This window comes from Amblyomma mixtum, chromosome 6 (assembly GCF_055824585.1).
Source record: "Amblyomma mixtum isolate Tamu chromosome 6, ASM5582458v1, whole genome shotgun sequence".
In the NCBI taxonomy this organism is placed as follows: domain Eukaryota; kingdom Metazoa; phylum Arthropoda; class Arachnida; order Ixodida; family Ixodidae; genus Amblyomma; species Amblyomma mixtum.
This window is the reverse complement of record NC_143017.1, coordinates 122,958,595-122,976,183: the sequence shown is the minus strand read 5'-3', so window position 1 is coordinate 122,976,183 and position 17,589 is coordinate 122,958,595. Positions and strand designations below refer to the sequence as shown.

The 17,589-nt window shown below is 47.7% G+C and overlaps 2 protein-coding genes across 2 annotated transcripts; one reads left to right on the top strand and one right to left on the bottom strand.

Moving 5' to 3' along the window:
- Positions 1-481: 481 nt before the first annotated feature.
- On the bottom strand, positions 482-8,352 carry LOC149340259 (uncharacterized). The gene is made up of 3 exons (XM_089550702.1): positions 7,597-8,352; positions 2,901-3,145; positions 482-839 (listed from the first exon to the last, which is right to left on the bottom strand). The coding sequence occupies exons 1-3, from the start codon at positions 8,350-8,352 to the stop codon at positions 482-484; spliced, it is 1,359 nt and encodes a 452-aa protein (XP_089406828.1).
- Positions 8,353-12,885: 4,533 nt separating this feature from the next.
- LOC149340258 (disintegrin and metalloproteinase domain-containing protein 10-like) lies at positions 12,886-17,443 on the top strand. The gene is made up of 4 exons (XM_089551085.1): positions 12,886-12,907; positions 13,973-14,114; positions 15,856-15,974; positions 17,172-17,443. The coding sequence occupies exons 1-4, from the start codon at positions 12,886-12,888 to the stop codon at positions 17,441-17,443; spliced, it is 555 nt and encodes a 184-aa protein (XP_089407211.1).
- Positions 17,444-17,589: the final 146 nt, after the last annotated feature.

Here is a 17,589-nt window from a genome sequence, read left to right as displayed (position 1 = left end):
AATTACTTGCAGCGGGGAGGGCTATATGCGCTTTAAGAGTTCCGCTGAGCGCAAACACGGACGGAGGCGGCCGAACAAAACGACCATTAGCCCCGAGTTCCAGCTGAACAGTTTCAGAAAGCTCATGAGATCATGAGGGTCATTCCTATACCTTTGTGGTCGGCAGCCTAGCAAGCCGCAGCTCGATGGTAGGAATCGTGATTACGCGGAGGTTCGTTCGACGTTTTCAGTTTCAGTAACGCGGTATCTTACAGAAATAGACAATGAAAAGCTTGCGCAGACCACATGGGTGCAGTGATGCTAACAGCTAAGAATCTGACTTTCATTTCTTTATATGCAACGCCCAGCAGGCTTGGATGAGTACACAGTGAGGACTCCTGTCTGATCCGCGCATCCAATAGGTGTGATTTCGTGAAGTTTATTCCAGGGTGCCACAGAGTCCACGTCGTGGAAGCACCGCATCGTCGCATCCCAAGCAGTGTCACTGGCCCCGGCAGGCCCGCTGACAGCTGGCTTCGGTGTCGAATTTGTTCGATCCGACGAGGCAGCGCCGCTTACTGAGCGTGAGACTCGTGGCCCTGACGCAACGGGCGCTGCCATGAACCCGCATGTCGGCGAAGTACGGGTGCCTGATCTGTCCCGGGGTGCAGGGCGCTGCGGCTGGAGCATCGCAACGGCCGCCGTCGTTCTCGCCTGCCTCCCGGTGCAGGCACACTCCTTCGCACTCTCGCCGCGAATGGAACACTCGGCTACTTTCGGAAGGGCAGCTGCCCTGCGGGAACTCCCATTGGATGCACTCGGACCCGTCGAAGAACCACCACGTCTCGGCCGTGTCTAGCCTGCACATGCCAGTCGTGTCCAGCGTAGAAAATGCGCTTCGTCACCAGCTTTTCAACTTTCATATTGTTTTTACAGAGGAGAGAAAAAAAGAAGCCAAGCGCGGGCCTTCCGGAAAAGAAAAAAGGAAATATGGCAGACAGTATGATGCCTCTTAATATCGATCACGCGCCTTTGTCTCTTCTGAATTACGAGGCAGCGAATAAACGCCGAAAGTTGCACTTCCTGAGCTTAGGTAAATAACACTTTAGAATAACGTGCGCGCCACAAGCGGTCCGACCATTTTAGATACGGCTTGAATTTGAACCTTGATTAAAGTTTTAAGCTTTGTTTTAGTAGTCGCTGTTCTTCGCGAGCGCATTTAAGATACTGGTACATAGGAAAAAAGGAAGCAGTCACTGAACTCTGTTATAAAGGCTGTTGGCTTTTTTCGTATTATACCCTAACGAGCCCATCATCGTCTTATTCTTACTATGCCGGTGTATGTCGGACATAGGAAACAAATGTGTTGTTCACGTGCAAGTTGTCGTAATGGCATTATTGGGTAGACACCTAAGACCAAGTTCATGTGTGTTCATTGTTCGGCGATGTACATGGTGGTCCTCAACAAACAGTATTACCGAAAGTCTGTGTCTGTGCTTTCTTACCGCCAGTGCTAACAACCCTAGGGATTTTTTCCTAGATCTATGGAATTCGGACGTCGTTTAAGGGAAAGGGGATTTTTTTGTATAATCTAGGGAAATTTCATTTCCTCGCAGAATTATTTTTTTCTCCCTCATATTGTGAAAACAGTGCAAGCTTTCCGTTATTTTTTCTCTACAACTGACGGAGGCCCACAAAACACCGCCGCGCGCTCGAGTAAAGCCTGTTTCACATGCAAGTGGAAACATTTTATTGCTGCGGCGGAAAAGCTTTTTAGAGCCATCGCGGTGGCTCCAGCAGTCAGAGCGGCGATGTTCCAACAAGATAAAAAATTTTCACCGCGCACTGCTGCTCAATTTTCAGTCGCTTGCATGCATGTGAACCAGCCTTTACACGGACGTAGTCGGACTTGTATGGTCCCTGACGTGGCCAGTGGTAACCGCTGCTGTGATCTGGCATGCGACCACCTTCCCTCAACACGCACGCCCCTTCCTCGCGCTGTATTTGGAGCTCACTGCACGACGTGAAATTCCTATTCAGTAAGCATATCTGTATGTTTATTTTGATAATTAGGAAAGAACAAGGGTGCCGATTCTTTGATAAAAGAGCGCCGGGTCGGCAATCTTAGCTAGTCTAACTAGGGGAACAATTCCCAGTTCACCCGCCGCGGTGGTTCGGTGGTTATGGCGCTCGGCTGCTGACCCGAAAGACGAGGCTTCGATTCCGTCCTCGGCGGTCAAATATTGATGAAGGAGAAATTCTAGAGGCCCGTGCACTGTGCGATATGAGTGCACGTCAAAGAACCCTAGGTGGTCGAAATTTCTGGATCCCTTCACTACGGCGTCCCTCACAGCTTGAGTCGCTTTGGGACGTTAAACCCCAATCGAACTATTACGTCAGCCACCCTCTAGAGAAATCGCAGCAAATGAACAAGCATCTTTTATGTCGTAGTTTCTGTACACTCCTCAAGCGACCTCCAGGCATTTTGTACGTGGTATCCTTCGGCTGAAGTCTAAACCGACACAACATGAGGGGAAAAAAAATTCAATTAATTCGACATGCTGATGCATGTTTACTAATATCTTGCGTACAGTGAAAAAAAACATACACGATATAGAGCGTTTAATTTGCAATTTCCAAAGAGCGCTACGGTTTATCTTCTAGCTTCATTTAGAAGTTCATTTCAGATCCTTCATTTCAAATTTACAGCTAATTTGCTTACCACGTCTGGTAATAGGGTAGCTGCATGATAAAAATTGCTACTGAACTACGTATACATATACATTTTTTCACAATTGAACACTATTTCTTGTATCTAGGAAAATCTAGGGATTTTTTGTTTGCAAATTTGGGGAGAAGTGGCTCTGGACGTTGGCAGCAATGCTTACCGCGTGAGCCATATTCGCTGTACCGGTGCTCACCTGGTACACGTGCTGAAAAGGGTGCTCTCGTAGCATTGGTCTATCGGTCTGCCACTGACCGCGTGCACGCAACTGGACATGCAGCTGCTAAGACTCGTGAACCGATTGGCACCGCGGTTGCACACGTGCACGTTGTCTGCCGCCGCCTTCACGCAGGATTGGGACGAGGAGCTGTAGAAGACCTCGCTTCCCCTGCCGACGGCGCAGTACGTGTAGAAGTGGCTGCTGCAGTCGTGCGACCGGCGCTGAAAGAGAACGGCGATGCAGCAGTGATAGTCGAAATTGCTGGAGTTGCCATTAGAGGTTCTATGAAACTGAGGTGAAATGTTCTCAAAAACTGAACCTTCGAAACTTTAGAGAATTCGGGGACACTACATTCTGCGTCAGCGACAAAAGAGTACCACAGGGATATATTCTGCCACCGCCTCTCTCCAATCTCGTGATGAGGGGCGGCATCGCAATTAAGCTACATAAAGAAATTGGGCACAGGAATACGATATACGAGATGATAACATGTCATGGATAGAAAAATGGGATTACGTGAACTCTGAAGAAGCCGCGACGTATATGCAAGCAGCCTTGCTCACACTAGAGCCGGCACTTTCGGACACTCGCATGGACGTATACCCGCAAAATATTCAAGTGTGGCTGACAGGTTGAAGCCAGCAAGCGAAAGGGAAGGTGCAACTCTCCATTGCAGACCGCGACTTACAAGAACCCACTGCAGGCAATCTGCGCATCGTCGCTGCGCACTTAATGCAAGAAGGTACATAGACGCCTTGTTAAGAGCAGTCAAAAGGCAGTGGGACCCACAGCTCAAACTCAAAGAATTTTGAACAGAAGAGGCGCCTCTACAAACACCGTGAAGACACTGGGCCGAGCGCTTCTCATAACCCGTGGCGTTTACCAACGCTAATCTCAATTGGATAAACGCACAGGCTACAAGTCATGTACAACTAGCTTTATGAGCTATCAGAAGTCTACCGGGGCACAAGAATGTCGCCACTCTTGTAGCCTTAAGCCAGATGGAAGAATCCAGAATCGTTAAAGAAAACCGCCGCAGTCCGACCGACCAGGGAAGGAGATTGCAAACAAAGACTCTCTCAGAAAAGTAGAACAAGAAGCAATGCCCATGAACGATTAACTCCAATAATCTTTGGGACACCCGATAACTGCGTCGACCACGCCACTACCGAAATGAGCAGCTAAAAGGAAAGCATGCAGTGGACACGATAGCACACGGAATCACTGATGTCCAAGACAAGGGATGTCAATTGTTCAAAGACTTCTCTACTGCAGAGAAGAAAGGCTCAGGGAGCGTGTACATTCGGAAGCAAAAGTCTCCAGGACACGCGAAAAGGGATTTTGTAGCCGCCTGATTCGCCACACATTAAAGCTCGCGAGTCCAACTTTCATCCCTGAAAGTGTCACCTTCGGTCATTATAATCTTTGGTTGAAGCTCATGCGTCCCGGGGACTTCTGTCCCAGATAGTACATCAGGGAAATTAGATCCTACACAGCTGATTACGAAGGAAAGGCAGAACACACCACTGTGGCGTTTCATGCCATAGCATGGGCCAGTGATATAAGCCGGATTCTAGCCAGAACACAGATAAAAAAGCGAATTTCGGTTTACACAGATTCACTCGAGGCGCTCAAGAAACTCAGCAACCCGCAAAACGACAAACTTTGCGGCAGAAACGGCCCTGAAGCTCCTTCGGGAATTTCGCAAGGCACGGAAGCCAGATACCAACATTGAATGATGTCCTGGACGCCACGGGTTGAAAGGTAATGAGCGTGCACATAGTCTAGCTGTCGAAGCCTTGTCTCTCTATCCGACCAAGAGTTGTACTAGCATCCCGCCTTAGCTCGGGGCCGTTTTGAATGATGTTAAATCGGACGTAAAGCAGCCAAGTGAAAGCGATTATCGAAGATCCGTGCCGCGATCCCGCCCAAGCTCAGAAGAGTTGCGGGGGTGTTTTAAACAAGTCTCGGGCCAGAACACCTGCCACCGAAGATGCACTACTTATCATGGGAAGAATACTACAAAGTCCGCAAAAAGACTTCCGAAGATCAACTCCCACTGTATCCGCCAATTATCCAGTGCTCGCACAACAAACAGCTCCCAGCACCGTGTATATCATGTGGCGTCGTCCGAAATCACAAGTACACGTACGGGGACTGGGCGTTTCAAAACAAGTACGCCGCCGAAAAAAACCCGCGCTTAAGGAGACTCGCCTTACGGTGCAAAATCTACTAAGCAACGTGAGGGAATCAGTGCACTGATCTCAAATGACGCTCAAGAACGAGATCTCACCGAATTCCAGTTCCTTCCTCCTTTCACGATACAGTTGCCATGGGCCTACTTTTTTTCAATAAACTTGTTTATTCATTCATATTTGAAGAGACCAAGCATCATTTTTTCCACATCGTTTAGGTACATAGTGTCCACGATGGTCCTGAAGTAGAGCTAAGGATCTACTGCGCACTGTGTGGATGCCCTCACCCATTAGTAATAGTCGCACAACAGAAGAAAGACAACAGTCATGAAAATAATGGTCTATAGCTTTCTCTTCGTCCTGGCTGTCAAGTACCCACTGAAAACCACCTATATTTTATAAATTCTGCTTCAAGCTTAGTGCTGTATCGAGTTTCGTTTTCATTTTTCTGTTTTCGTCCAAGTCTTGCTTCCATGCGTATGAGGTCTCACTTTCTATTTATACTCGCGCCTCGTTATACAAACTTTCTGTTCCCTCTCGTGAAAGCTTGTTACGGCTATGCCTTCTCTTCGCCCTTCGGCCGCCACACACACCAGGGCACACGTCACACCTTAGGCGCAGGTATTTTCTTTCCATTTCTCGGCCTACCAATTGATAGAGTAGAGACGTGGCAGTGTAACTCAACTGCAGTGGCTCCCTGCTTAACTTCGCGGGTTCTATTCCTGGTGGCAACCACCTCACTTTTCCGGTGTCGACACGCAAACCGCGTGTCAAACGACATCAGTGTATTTTGTCTTTACTCAAGGCAAGTATTAATGTAAGACGCGTCGGTATTCCACAGATCGCATTAAGGGTGTTAGCCCTGAACGTACGCCTCCGCTAACCTCCACAGCAATCCCCGCTACTTGTGTTCATTGTTGCTTACATACACTACGCCCGCATTAGATGGTATAGTCCTTCAAATACTCTGTCCTTCGTCGCTGTCGCGGAGGTCCTGACAGCGGCTGTGGAACAAAGCTAGGCACTTCGGTTGACTCAGTGTATTGAGGATCTCCGAGAGTGGATATGCTGCCGGCAGGTCATGCTCGGTAGCACTGTCCTGTTGAGTTGCTGGTGGTGGCCCACGTTCTTCTTCGGGTCCCTCCTTCTGTGTTGACAGCAGGCATTCTTGAAATGGAGTTTATGCAAGTCGCTCGCCACTTGATTCATCCCGGTATGCACACCACTCGAGACGGCGAATTTGGCCCGTATGGCTTTTTCATAGGTGACCATCTATCGGTCGGACCTTATAAAACACAAGACTAGTAACGAACGTCGCATATAGCATCTGATAGTTTTGTAGCCCAGTTGGACAGTTTCTTTGAAAAACGGGTTCTTTCTTCTTAAGAACAATATGTTCATAATACCTTGATTCTCCCGCTTTACACGCTTTTCTTGTTTTAACTCTTTCAGACTACAAGTGTGGGTGAAGTCTGTCAAGCGCAGTACGGAGTCTACAGCCCCATAACAATTTTGGCGGGCTCTTTCTCGTTATCGAAATTGGAAGAATATGTTGACCGAGGAGGAACTGGCAAAGGTTATTGGGTGCGTTCACTCCCCAAGCGTCTGAATATTCGTTTTGTTTCTAGTACTATCCTCGAAACCTGGCAATTGGAAGATGGGCGGCAATGTATCACCTTCACGTGTAGAATTTGGCTCTTCTGCATGAAGTCCTAATCTTCCTGTGAGATAAATGCTGTTCCATGGTGCCTGGTGTGCAATATTTTGAAAACGGAGCACGCAGTTTCTAAAGAAAAATGTTGCTGAAGTCATTGATGCAAGCATGACAAATTCCAACCGGTAGGAGTAGGAATCCACAACGATAAGAAAAATGTTTCTTTGCAAGAGTCCTGCAAAATATATGTTAATACTAGACCAAGTGTTCTTTGTGAACTGCCATGGATGAAATCTCGCAGTGTTCGGCTGGCCTTGGCCTCCTGGTTGGGTACGTGGTTGCCTACATAGTGCGTCAAGTTGAAACGACTCATGATGCGACTGTATCTGCAGCCCTCTGCAAAGGAGTGCTCCGCGGCGAAGGTGTAGCTGTGCCGCACAGAAACTACGTGCAGCTGTGCCAGCTTGTAACTGTACCAAGCAGCACAACGAGAGATGAGATTTACCCGAATCAGCTTAATCAAGATCTGGCTATAGCATGTGAAACACGGTCTTTTCCTTAACCACTAGTCCCGCGCTGCTGCGCGTGTGCAGTGAACGCAGTTATATGCAGTGCGCCGCTGTAGGTTGCCATGCTAGTACCCCCAATAAGTGTACCCCAATAAACACCCAAAGTACACTCTAGGAGTTTGAATGAATAGGGTTCTTTTGCTTTTCGTCATTGCAGCGTAAGACTTATCCCTGCCTCTCTGCCAGTACGAGATGCCAAATGGCACATGGCCTTACAGCAAATTGATGGTACTTGGGCAAAACCAACCACTTACCGTTCGGTTTTCAATGGGATGGCGGGGGCGGACTTCCGGTTTGCTCATTCGCCTAGGATGCATCGTTCTCGATACATGTCGTGGGATATTGGTCGCACTGCGGGAGGCACCACGGCGCCCCACGGTCTCGGTCCGTTCCTCCCTCGCTGGTACCTGCAGTGGCCGCAGCGGAATAGCTATCTTGTTCTCACGTGCGCCAATCTGCATCACGCGCGGCATAGCCGTGCTTTCCGGCTCGAATCCGGGAGGCGGAAGGTCCACAGTCAGCGCCAGGGCGAACGCGACGGTCAGAAGCACCGCTGCCAGCAGTCCGACTCCGATGGTGCGGAGCCAGGGCAGTGCCGACGTGCCACGGTCCTCTTCTGGAACCTCCGGGAAGGACTCCGCTTCAGAGGAATGGCCGAAGACTTCCGGCCAGCTTCCGAACGAAGGCAACGGCCAGCATGGAGTGGGAGGGAACGCGGGTTCCTCTACGAACTGGCTCTGTGGTGATGGCAGCGGCCGCCCGAACAAGGCGGCCGTGGACGATACCGTGGGCGCGATGTGAGCTCCGTAGGGCGGGCTGCTGAAGCCCCAGATGCCTCCCGTGCTCGAGCCATAGAGTGCAGGCCCGGACTGAGCAAACCTTTCCGAAGAGCTGAGGGTAGTTTTTCCCGTGCTCTCCTCGACACTTGGTTCGGCGAAGCAGACCCGTCGCTCTCTAGGTGGTGGCGAACGGGCCGCCGGTTGAAAGCTTCGGCTCGATTTTGCCATCATGGCGACCGCCCTTCTTCTGGTCTCGAGAAAGCAGACTTCAGAATGGGTCGCGCGGTAACGTGCTCGCAGATGTACTTCTTCGTTTACCATCTCTGAATCGCACTCGGCAGCGAAAAGCAGGTCGTCGCCTGCTATATCTTTGTAAGCGGAAACTATGTACACATTAAGTAATAAAGTATATGTAGAGTAGTAAATAACAAGATGCAGTTTTCAATAAGCGCTAGGCTCTGCAGTGCTTTCAGGGTTTCTTCTGACTTTCGTTTTCTGCAAATGACGAAAAGGACTATAAAGAACATAGTGCGAATAAATTATTCTGCCTACCAATACTGTTGCCGCGCTTTCTGTTTGCTTTGTATGGAGTTGTCTTAAGTAAAACTTTTCCTTTAATCGTCGCTGTGGGAAGTTTTACTCTTCCAGCGAATTTCTTATTTTCTTCAGCTTTGTTAAAACGAGGTGCCGAAGGTTTGGATGCAAAGAAGGAAAGTAAGTGACATTACTTTAACTGTCTTACTGCTATCATTTAAACTTCCAGTGGACAATAGCATCCACAACCGTTCTGACAGCGTAATGGATTAGTATATATAATTGTTTATTGAAGCTCCTAATTGATGCTATGTACTCGAGGATATAAAATGAGCTAATATTTGTTGTTATGCAATACATCCCACCGCTACAATACAGAAGTATGAAGTGGGGAATAAAAACTCCATATTTTCAAAAAGCGAATGTATAACAGCAGAACTTTAATAAATACTTTCAAAGCACAACATGTCATTACGAACGCTGGCACTACCGCTGAAGTATTCTATGGCAGGACTGAACAGCGCACAAAGGACGAGGACACAGAGAAGAAGCGACAAGACACGAGCGCTGCCCGTGTATTCTAAGTAGTATTCTATGTCACTATTCTCTGCTCGGAATCATTTACGAACAGAGAAAAGTGACGCAGAATACTTCAACGGTAGTGTCATTGCTTTATTACCACCGGTAGCGTCGTACTTTAAGTGCATGCAGTTAGAGTAAGGGCAGCGTAGCAACAAGAATAAAAGTTTCAATTTCTTAGCAACGCTTTTAAAGAAAGACTAAGCATGACGGTGGGCGCCTTTACAAATCATATCATGTACAGCGCTCAACAGCGCCACTTTAGAAGTTTTGTCCTTCTTTAACTTTAATTTCCGGAGCCCTCCACTACGGCGTCTCTCATAGCCTTAGTCGCTTTGGGACGTTAAACCCCATAAACCAACCAACCAACCAACTTTAATACTGCTAGAGGTGACTTAAGCAATACTTCACACTCGGAAAAGTGTGTTAGTAGGTATCAAAATGCAAAACGTTTGGAGTAACCCAATAAAAAAAAAGGCACGCGTCGTGTCGGTAAAAAAATACAAAAATGAGAAACAGTTTGCAAATCGAATCAAAGAAAGACTTGAGTTGAGGTTGTTGTAAGCTACTGGTTGGATTAGCGACGTGATTGTTCTGCCGGCAATTTCTCCGCTGCAGCGGCACTTAGATTTTATCTAATTAAGATGGAGAATATGAGGCACGTACCTGTGACCTCGCAGATCTGCGTCGCCATACACTCAATCCCCCATAATAGTCGCGAACTACTGCTGTTGGAGTGCAAATTAGATACTCGAAGGAGTTTTAGAAAAAGGCGGGAAGCCTTCCTATATGACTGGTTTCAGCGCAGGAAAACAATGTCTTGAAGCTAACCGCATGGCCCTTACACCGTTTCGAGGGAAACGAATAGGATATACCTCTTCGCACTGTAATCTGGGCAGCATACAAGATGATGTTCCCCATCAGCGCGATCAACACATGAAAGACACAGCGGAGACGATGCCAGGCCCGCCTTACGCATCTACGTCGATGTACAAACAGAGTCTGCGTAAGTGCAGTGTAGTAAAGCGGCTTCAGGTTTATCAGTGCCACATGGCTGGTTTGGTGACCGGGGATTGAAATCAGTGAACATCTTTTTCTTGAAAAATTGATTCGCAGACAGTGCTTCATGGGTGAGGCTGCCCACCACGGCACTTATGTTCGAACATACCCACACAAAACCAAGGTTGTCACGTGCTTAGGGCACCGACACCGAATTTCCTTTTGAGAAAGAGCAGCTGATGGCACGCTTGCGCAGTCACTGCTCATCATATTTATCTCCAACGCGTTCAGTATCTATGGTGTGCTCTACGTAGGGCAGCTGTCAACCGCTACAAATCTCTCCAAGTGAGGAGCACAATGGCTACCGCTTTCGAAGTCACAGTCGCGGCAATGAGTCGCAAAAGTTTCAAACATTTGACATACCTGGTTGGCATGTTTTGATTCTTCGACTTAAGGCTTATGTGTAGCATTTTCAAGTGTGCTGGGTGTACGAGCCACGAGGCAGAAAGCGCTGCTAACGTTTGCTTTGGCGCACGGGTCGCTCGTAAAAAGGGGTATCCTGTATTGGAATGCCGTAAGAAAGTCATCCGCACTTGATCGAACACAGTTTATTGGGGCAGACTGTTCGGCAAAAATCGAGCGACTATCCCATCCGTTTTGTGCTCTTGCAGAGGACATCCTCTAAAAACTAAAGGTTAGCAGTGACAAGGCCGGTGAAGAAATATTCGGAAAGAAAAAGGTAGTATCTCCCCCGTACATCCAAGCATTGTCCCACTATCTCGAAAAGATTTCCCGGAGGGTGAACGTTAACGACGCTCTTTCGGCACTACATAAACTAGGAGGCTTTGTAGGCTGATGAACTAATCATAAAATCGTAATGTAGCTTGTCAGACACGACATAACAGGTATAGTCTTGGTCAAAAGGCTTAAGGCCAAAGGCATTTCGTTTCAGCCGCATAACAGAAATATTACGACACTATTAAAGGCCGAATTGCCTTGAAATCCAAGAAGAAGGTTTCATCCTGCGGTAGAGAAGCTTCCTGCTTGACTTGTGTTTTGAATAATCCGCTACATGGATCATTCTAGGAACATTCATTTCGCTGCAGCTGAACGCTGTGGCCAAGACTATACGTGAATCGTTCAGAAGGCATTGTTTATGAAAAAACTGGAAGGGACACTTAAGCTCCGCCTTGAGGGTATGAAGAGATAGCGTAATGGCTTAATGCGAGTAATCGGTCATTCTCTGCTTTACAATCGTAGATCCTTGGGAGTCCTCATACCGCTCCTGTCGCAGTGGTGTAGCGGATATGCGATGCGCCACTGCCCTGCGATGGCAGGCGCTGCCGCCGTTAGGGCTTGCAAGCCCCAGGTTACTCTTACCGAGCTATCTCATGTGCCCAATTATTAATTTAACTGCCACCTTCCACGGTGTGTAGTTTGCTCTCGAACCGGTGGGCAGGTTATGATGACATAACAAAATCACAGGTGACCTAGGTGGCCCACCTGCACCCTAGGTTGCTTCTTTGGGGAATTTTTCTTTCAGTTTTCGTTCGCTGCCAACTGTGATGACGACGACGCCGGCTTTTCCGCGACATGGAGCCCTTCACCCTCTAACTTTATTAACTTCGTGATGCGGTCACTTCCACATTGGCCAGGGTGGTTGAAGTGAACGTCTGCCAGAGAATGCGAATGCTAACAATGTGCTACAGTCGTGGGCAAAAGTAAGAACCCCCCCCCCCCCCCCCCTCATGTTCAAAACCTTGCCACTCTGCATGGGAACGTCACCTGACGAAGCCTTGCTGCTATCGAGACGGGCACACTGAACCGGTCTCGAGAGCAGGAGGGCTACGTCAGGTGGCGCCCCCATGGAGAGCGGCAAGCTTCGGAAGCTTTGGCCACTACTTTACGTCAAATGCATTAAAGACTCTTGCGATTCATGGTAGCGACTGTCACTTTGAGAGCGGCGACCAATGTGCTCCTGATTTCAAAAAATCTGCGGTTATTGGCAGCCACCCTATGAGATCACACGGTAGACACTGGAGTCGTTGAAGATAGATAGGATAGACAGTGGCTGCGTGAGTGCGCCATCAGTTCCTCTTCCGCAAAAAGAAATTCGGCATCTGGGTCCTAACTGCCTGACAACATGGATTTGGTTTTGTGAATCTATCTTATACGCTTTTGTTGGTTTGCTTTCCTCTTGCGTGCTCTTATACATTTCGACCGATCTTTCAAACTTAAAGTGTTATTTTCTCCAGTTTGCACGGCCTTGTTTTCGCGCTTACTTTTTTTTTTTCGTTCCGCCACACCAAGAGGTAATGATGACCACTCACATCATCAATTGAAGAATAGTCTAGTGCTAAAATCTCTGAAAGAAATCAATGTTTCAGGTATTTCTGCAAATTACGACGATCTAATAAATTCCCAAGCGTACGCACCTAATTTTTACTTTTATGCGGCGTCTTCAAAGCCACATTTAGGCCCTTTGTTGACTTAGGTTGAAAAAGACACATTCTCTTCCGCGCGAGCCAGCTTCGCAAGGAGCAAGGAAGAAGCAGAAGAAGAACTGAGACTCGCGTAAGGGCTGCTGCTTCCCCTGCGCTGTTCATGGTTGGCCTGGAAACCTTTTGCTTTGCTGTCGCAACGTTCCCCTGGATGGCCTCCCTTGCTTACTCAGGTAAGTTTCTATCCCCGTCGTGATTTGTACCTCGTTTAGTCTTAAATCATGCTTTTCCGGGACCTTGGGCGCAGCCGTGCTTTGTAACAGCTTTACGCTATCATTCTTCGTTTAATGCTTTTATTTACCTACAGCGATAGCCTAAGAACTGGTATAAGGTTTACTGTAGAACATGAATGCCAGATTCAATTTAAATTCGACTCTGTCCTGCCCACATCATGCCCGAGTGGTTTTAAGCTAGCACGAGATGAAACACTCAAAGTATGCTGAACTGGGCAAATTGGAGAGGACGCATGTTTGCAAAAAACCAGCGCGAAAGAAGAACGGGATGGAAGCAAGGAAACGCAGACAAGCGATTGTCCTTGTTCCCTTGCTTCCGTCCTATTCTTTTTCGCGCCGGTTTTTTGCAAACATGGAACAGTCGGTAGCTAGAAGCAACAAAGCGCACTTATGGCATATTACCGGCAGTTATCTGAGTCTTATTTGACCTGGTCATTGCTACTCTTAGCCTCCTATATTATGCGTGAGTTACGCAGGAGAATGGTGGGTTGCTCCAGGCCATGGAAAATGTCAACATCAACTGTCCTCTGTGCTTCCACTTTAACGATAACAGGCAGTTAACCAATCGCTTTTTATTCGTCCATGTATTTGTGTATGGTGAAGGAAGGGGAGGGGGGATTACGCGCTGAATAAGGCTGTTCAAGCTACTTTCTTGCCCTTAACATTCGTCCTGCCCAGCCACTTGTTCATTCTCTTTTCCCTCTTTTATTCGCCTGCTTTAAATTCACCGCCACCGACTTCTGCTACCTTTATTTACTTAACATAATTTTTTTGTTGGCTTTCAAATATTATGGGCCATACATTTGCCCATGTAAAAGAGGCTCCTGGATAAAATAATACGACTGATCAAAGCAATTTATGAAAATACACTTCAGAGGAACAGAAAACATTAAAACATTAAACATATAAGCAGCTATTTTGCTGATTTATAGGAATTTAAAAAATCGAATAAATTTTTTATAAAATCTGAAAAAGTTTACCCCCCGTCCACATTCATCCATGCAGCACGTGTACTCAACGACTTTGTTCAGCACTACGAGCCACTCTCGTACGAGCCCGTCCGCGAGACAGGAAGACGCTGGAAGCGCTCGGCTGCGCAACACCAGTCTACGCGCAGCGTGCAGCTGGCATTCAGGGCCCACAACAGGTGAGCGTAGGACTAGTTCGGAGTAAAGCTGGTCACTGCTAGGTGATGGTAAGAGGACAACGGATAGCAAGACGTACAATAATAACCATCCTGTGTTTGACTCATTAGTTACGAATAATTGCCCAATTGAAGAAAAGCTTTCGAAATTCCAAATGCTTTTAAGGAGCGTACGTAGACTGCAGACTAAAAAATTCTATCCACTCGTTATTTATTACGTAATGTCTACCCGGTACAAGTATCTCCAAACCGTGGCTCTATATTGCCTTCAAGATGTCAATCATATTGTTACGGCAGTGCGCTGGACGACGACGACGCTGACAGTGTGGAGCTGGGCCCTTGGAGTCTGAGCTGAGTGCTGGCCATCTCAGCGCAGTCGTTAATAAAGACTTCCCGTAACCGTAATACCGTAGCATCCCCGTAACAATATTTTGTTTGACTCAGTTGTGTAAGAAGCAGTCATATAAATAATTCCGCTTAGTGTAGCCTTTTATAAAGCAGTTGCGTCCGGAATAAGTGAACAAATGCACATATGTCCCGGAGCTTGACTGGGCTACGTTACAAGGAAAGGCGTCTATCTTTAAAGCGGCTTTTTGCGCTGGTTTCGCATGCCTTGCTTAAAATGGCTCTACGCAGATCCTCACCAAACGAGTTCCGTACATATATGTGTACGCCAGGACCGAAAAGGTTCCACCCATGTACTAGCATACTACTAGAACAACGTAAGGAAAGCGCGCATGCAGTGTCATTCTCCTTCTACGTCCAGTTTCTGTGTTATTTCCTCGACAGGAGCTTCGTATTTCATGCCGCCACCGGCTTATGGAAACAGTTGTTCTGATCCTGGAGGCAACAGCATAGCGAATACTTGAGGACAGGTTAATATGTATTAAATTTAGAGTTACAACACTGAGGCAAGAATAATAACATCAATCTGGTTTGGTTTGGTTCACGGGGTTTAACGTCCCAAAGCGACTAAGGCTATGAGAGACGCCGTAGTGGAGGGCTCCGGAAATTTCGACCACCTGGGGTTCTTTAACGTGCACTGACATCGCACAGTACACGGGCCTCGAATTTCTCCTCCAAAGAAATTCAACCGCCGCGGCCGGGATCGAACCCGCGTCTTTCGGGTCAGCAGCCGAGCACCATAACCACTGAGCCATCGCGGCGGCGCAATAACTTCAATCTAATAATGCCTAATAATTGTACCAGCTTATCTCCTAACGCGGAATGTTCGTGCCACCAAAGCCTGGAGACTTAGGCGTCGCCTTGGTATTATCCTCCGCCCCAGCTGTCCTCCGTCGGTACCTGCTGTTTGGGAAGGTTGCCATTAAGAGCTTGCGATTCCTGTGGAGTAGCTTTGCTACCGTGTGAAAGCTGGTTACCACGTATCCGTATCTTACGCTCTTGATATTCGTGGTTAGTTCATCAAGAGCATCGATAGAGAACTTAGTTAATAGCTGTGGTTTTGGTCTAGCGGAATAGAGTTGTAATTAGGTGTAGGCTTTCCAGCATAACCTGCATTGATTTTCAACATTGAACGTCGATCAGCTCGGCCTGACTTGAAAGTTTCGCCAACCGTGTTGCCAGAATGTATGGCGACCGACACTGTCTGTCAGATCCTGTGTCTATGATGAACTCGGAGCCTTTCGTATCGATAGGTTGATGTCTTCCCCTTTGTTGCGAACCCGAAAGACTGCAAGCAGAAGCTGATAGACGTCGCCATCTGTTTCGTTTTATATCCCAGAGCGTTCAGGCTGCACCTTCAGCAAGACCGGTCCGCTTTCTCCGACGACTTCACCGTACAGATGCAAAGTAGTTCTGTTCCGCCCAGCCTCGACCATCTCTACTCGGGTCACGTCATCGGTAAGTTCTCTTATCGCCAGGCAGATGAGTCATCGCTGTCTCTGAGTTACAACTGCAATCATAAGTGTAATACACACACTAGAGCAAGAGGTAATTCTTTTCGTATGGTACCAGAGTCGCAGTCAGAACTGTCCCTACTCACTCTATCAGCAGACCTTCAACATGATGCAATACTTACGTCAACATTGCTCTTACAGTGCTCCGAATCTATTGTAAGCCAGCTTCAAAAACCTAGCGATAACATTTGCAGTCTAATTCAAGGAGTACGATGTATAATAGTCCAGTGCATACCAAACATTATCCAACGAACAAGCGGCATTCACGACGCGAAAATTTATGGTGCAGACGGGCACATGGTTATTTGATTTGTGCACACTCTTTTGTAAATTACAAAATTTCCTTATTTAGTAACTTCAATCCGCAACTAATACTACAAATTGCCTCAACCCCGAACTGAGGTGGCGCTGGTAAGAGCGGCAAGTGTCCGGTGAGAGGTGATGGGGTCTTATGACGGAGATGAATTTTTAAATTTTAACAGTGGGTGCCCGAAGGTACCGTTTTACTCGTAGGTGCAACGCCGGGCTATGATATTTCAGCGACAATTACCGACAATCATTTCATAATCGCCTTCAATCGTCAGAGATCGTCTTCTTCGTATTCCACCGAGTGATTGCGAAGAAATGAATATATATTAGAACTCACATATTGTCGTGAATTCTCTAACAACTCGACCGCCGTAATGGAGGCCTCGGAAATCCGCGTCACATTTTAGAAGTGCATGGCAGGTGAGGGAGGCGCTGGATGCCCGGCGAAGGGCTGCCGGATGCCGCCGACCCAAATTTTTTAGCGATTAAGTAATAACAGCCCACGGCATAAAAACTCAACTCCCGAATTGCTCTCTTCACACGCATAAGTTAATGATCCCACGTGCATAACAGCATCAAACATTGTTTAGTGCCCGGACTGCGGGTAAGGGCTTTCAGAAATAAGCAATGATCTTCAGACTGTACACTTCCAATTCATCTTCCTCAGTATACTGTCAATTTCAGTTGGTAGCAAGAATAACCGACGTGACACAGGATGCGCTGCAACTGTTACGAATTCGAAGGTGCACAGCGCCTCGACTCAGACGTGTAGAGCAAGTATATGTCACTTCTGTAGGCGATCTTAAGAAGTGGGTTCTACACCTTTTCTCAGGGGCGCCTGGAAGTCGCGTCGTCGGGTCCATCATAGGCGGCGTTTTCAGCGGAAGCATCGCGCTGCCCCGAGAGGGCGAGGAGTTCTACGTGGAGCGTGCCGGCCGGTTCTTCCCGGACACGGTGCCGTTCCACTCGCTCATCTACTCGGCACGCGATGTCAGTTTCGCCGGTGGACGCTGCGGGCTTTATGGGGCCACCAAGGACGCCCTAGACCGAATAAGGCACCGCTACCGGCGACATCGTTTACAGGTAGCTAACTACCACTGCTAACGTAACGCAACAAATACTAAGGTGTAAATGGTGTGGACGAGTCGTGCGTGTTGGTGACAAAGATTCTTCATATTTTATGGCCGTCCTCTACAGTATAGCGTCATTGTTCTTGATGTTAGGTTCTTGACGGCCAGTATTCACTTTGC

Coding starts and splice junctions, on each gene's coding strand:
- LOC149340259 (XM_089550702.1), bottom strand. CDS start 8,352: ATGATGGCAAAATCGAGCCGAAGCTTTCAACCGGCGGCCCGTTCGCCA. Junction 3,146..7,596: donor ATCCCATTGAAAACCGAACG/GTAAGTGGTTGG, acceptor GTTCTCTTTCAG/CGCCGGTCGCACGACTGCAG. Junction 840..2,900: donor CTTTTCAGCACGTGTACCAG/GTGAGCACCGGT, acceptor TGGCATGTGCAG/GCTAGACACGGCCGAGACGT.
- LOC149340258 (XM_089551085.1), top strand. CDS start 12,886: ATGGCCTCCCTTGCTTACTCAG. Junction 12,908..13,972: donor GGCCTCCCTTGCTTACTCAG/GTAAGTTTCTAT, acceptor TCATCCATGCAG/CACGTGTACTCAACGACTTT. Junction 15,975..17,171: donor CTACTCGGGTCACGTCATCG/GTAAGTTCTCTT, acceptor ACCTTTTCTCAG/GGGCGCCTGGAAGTCGCGTC.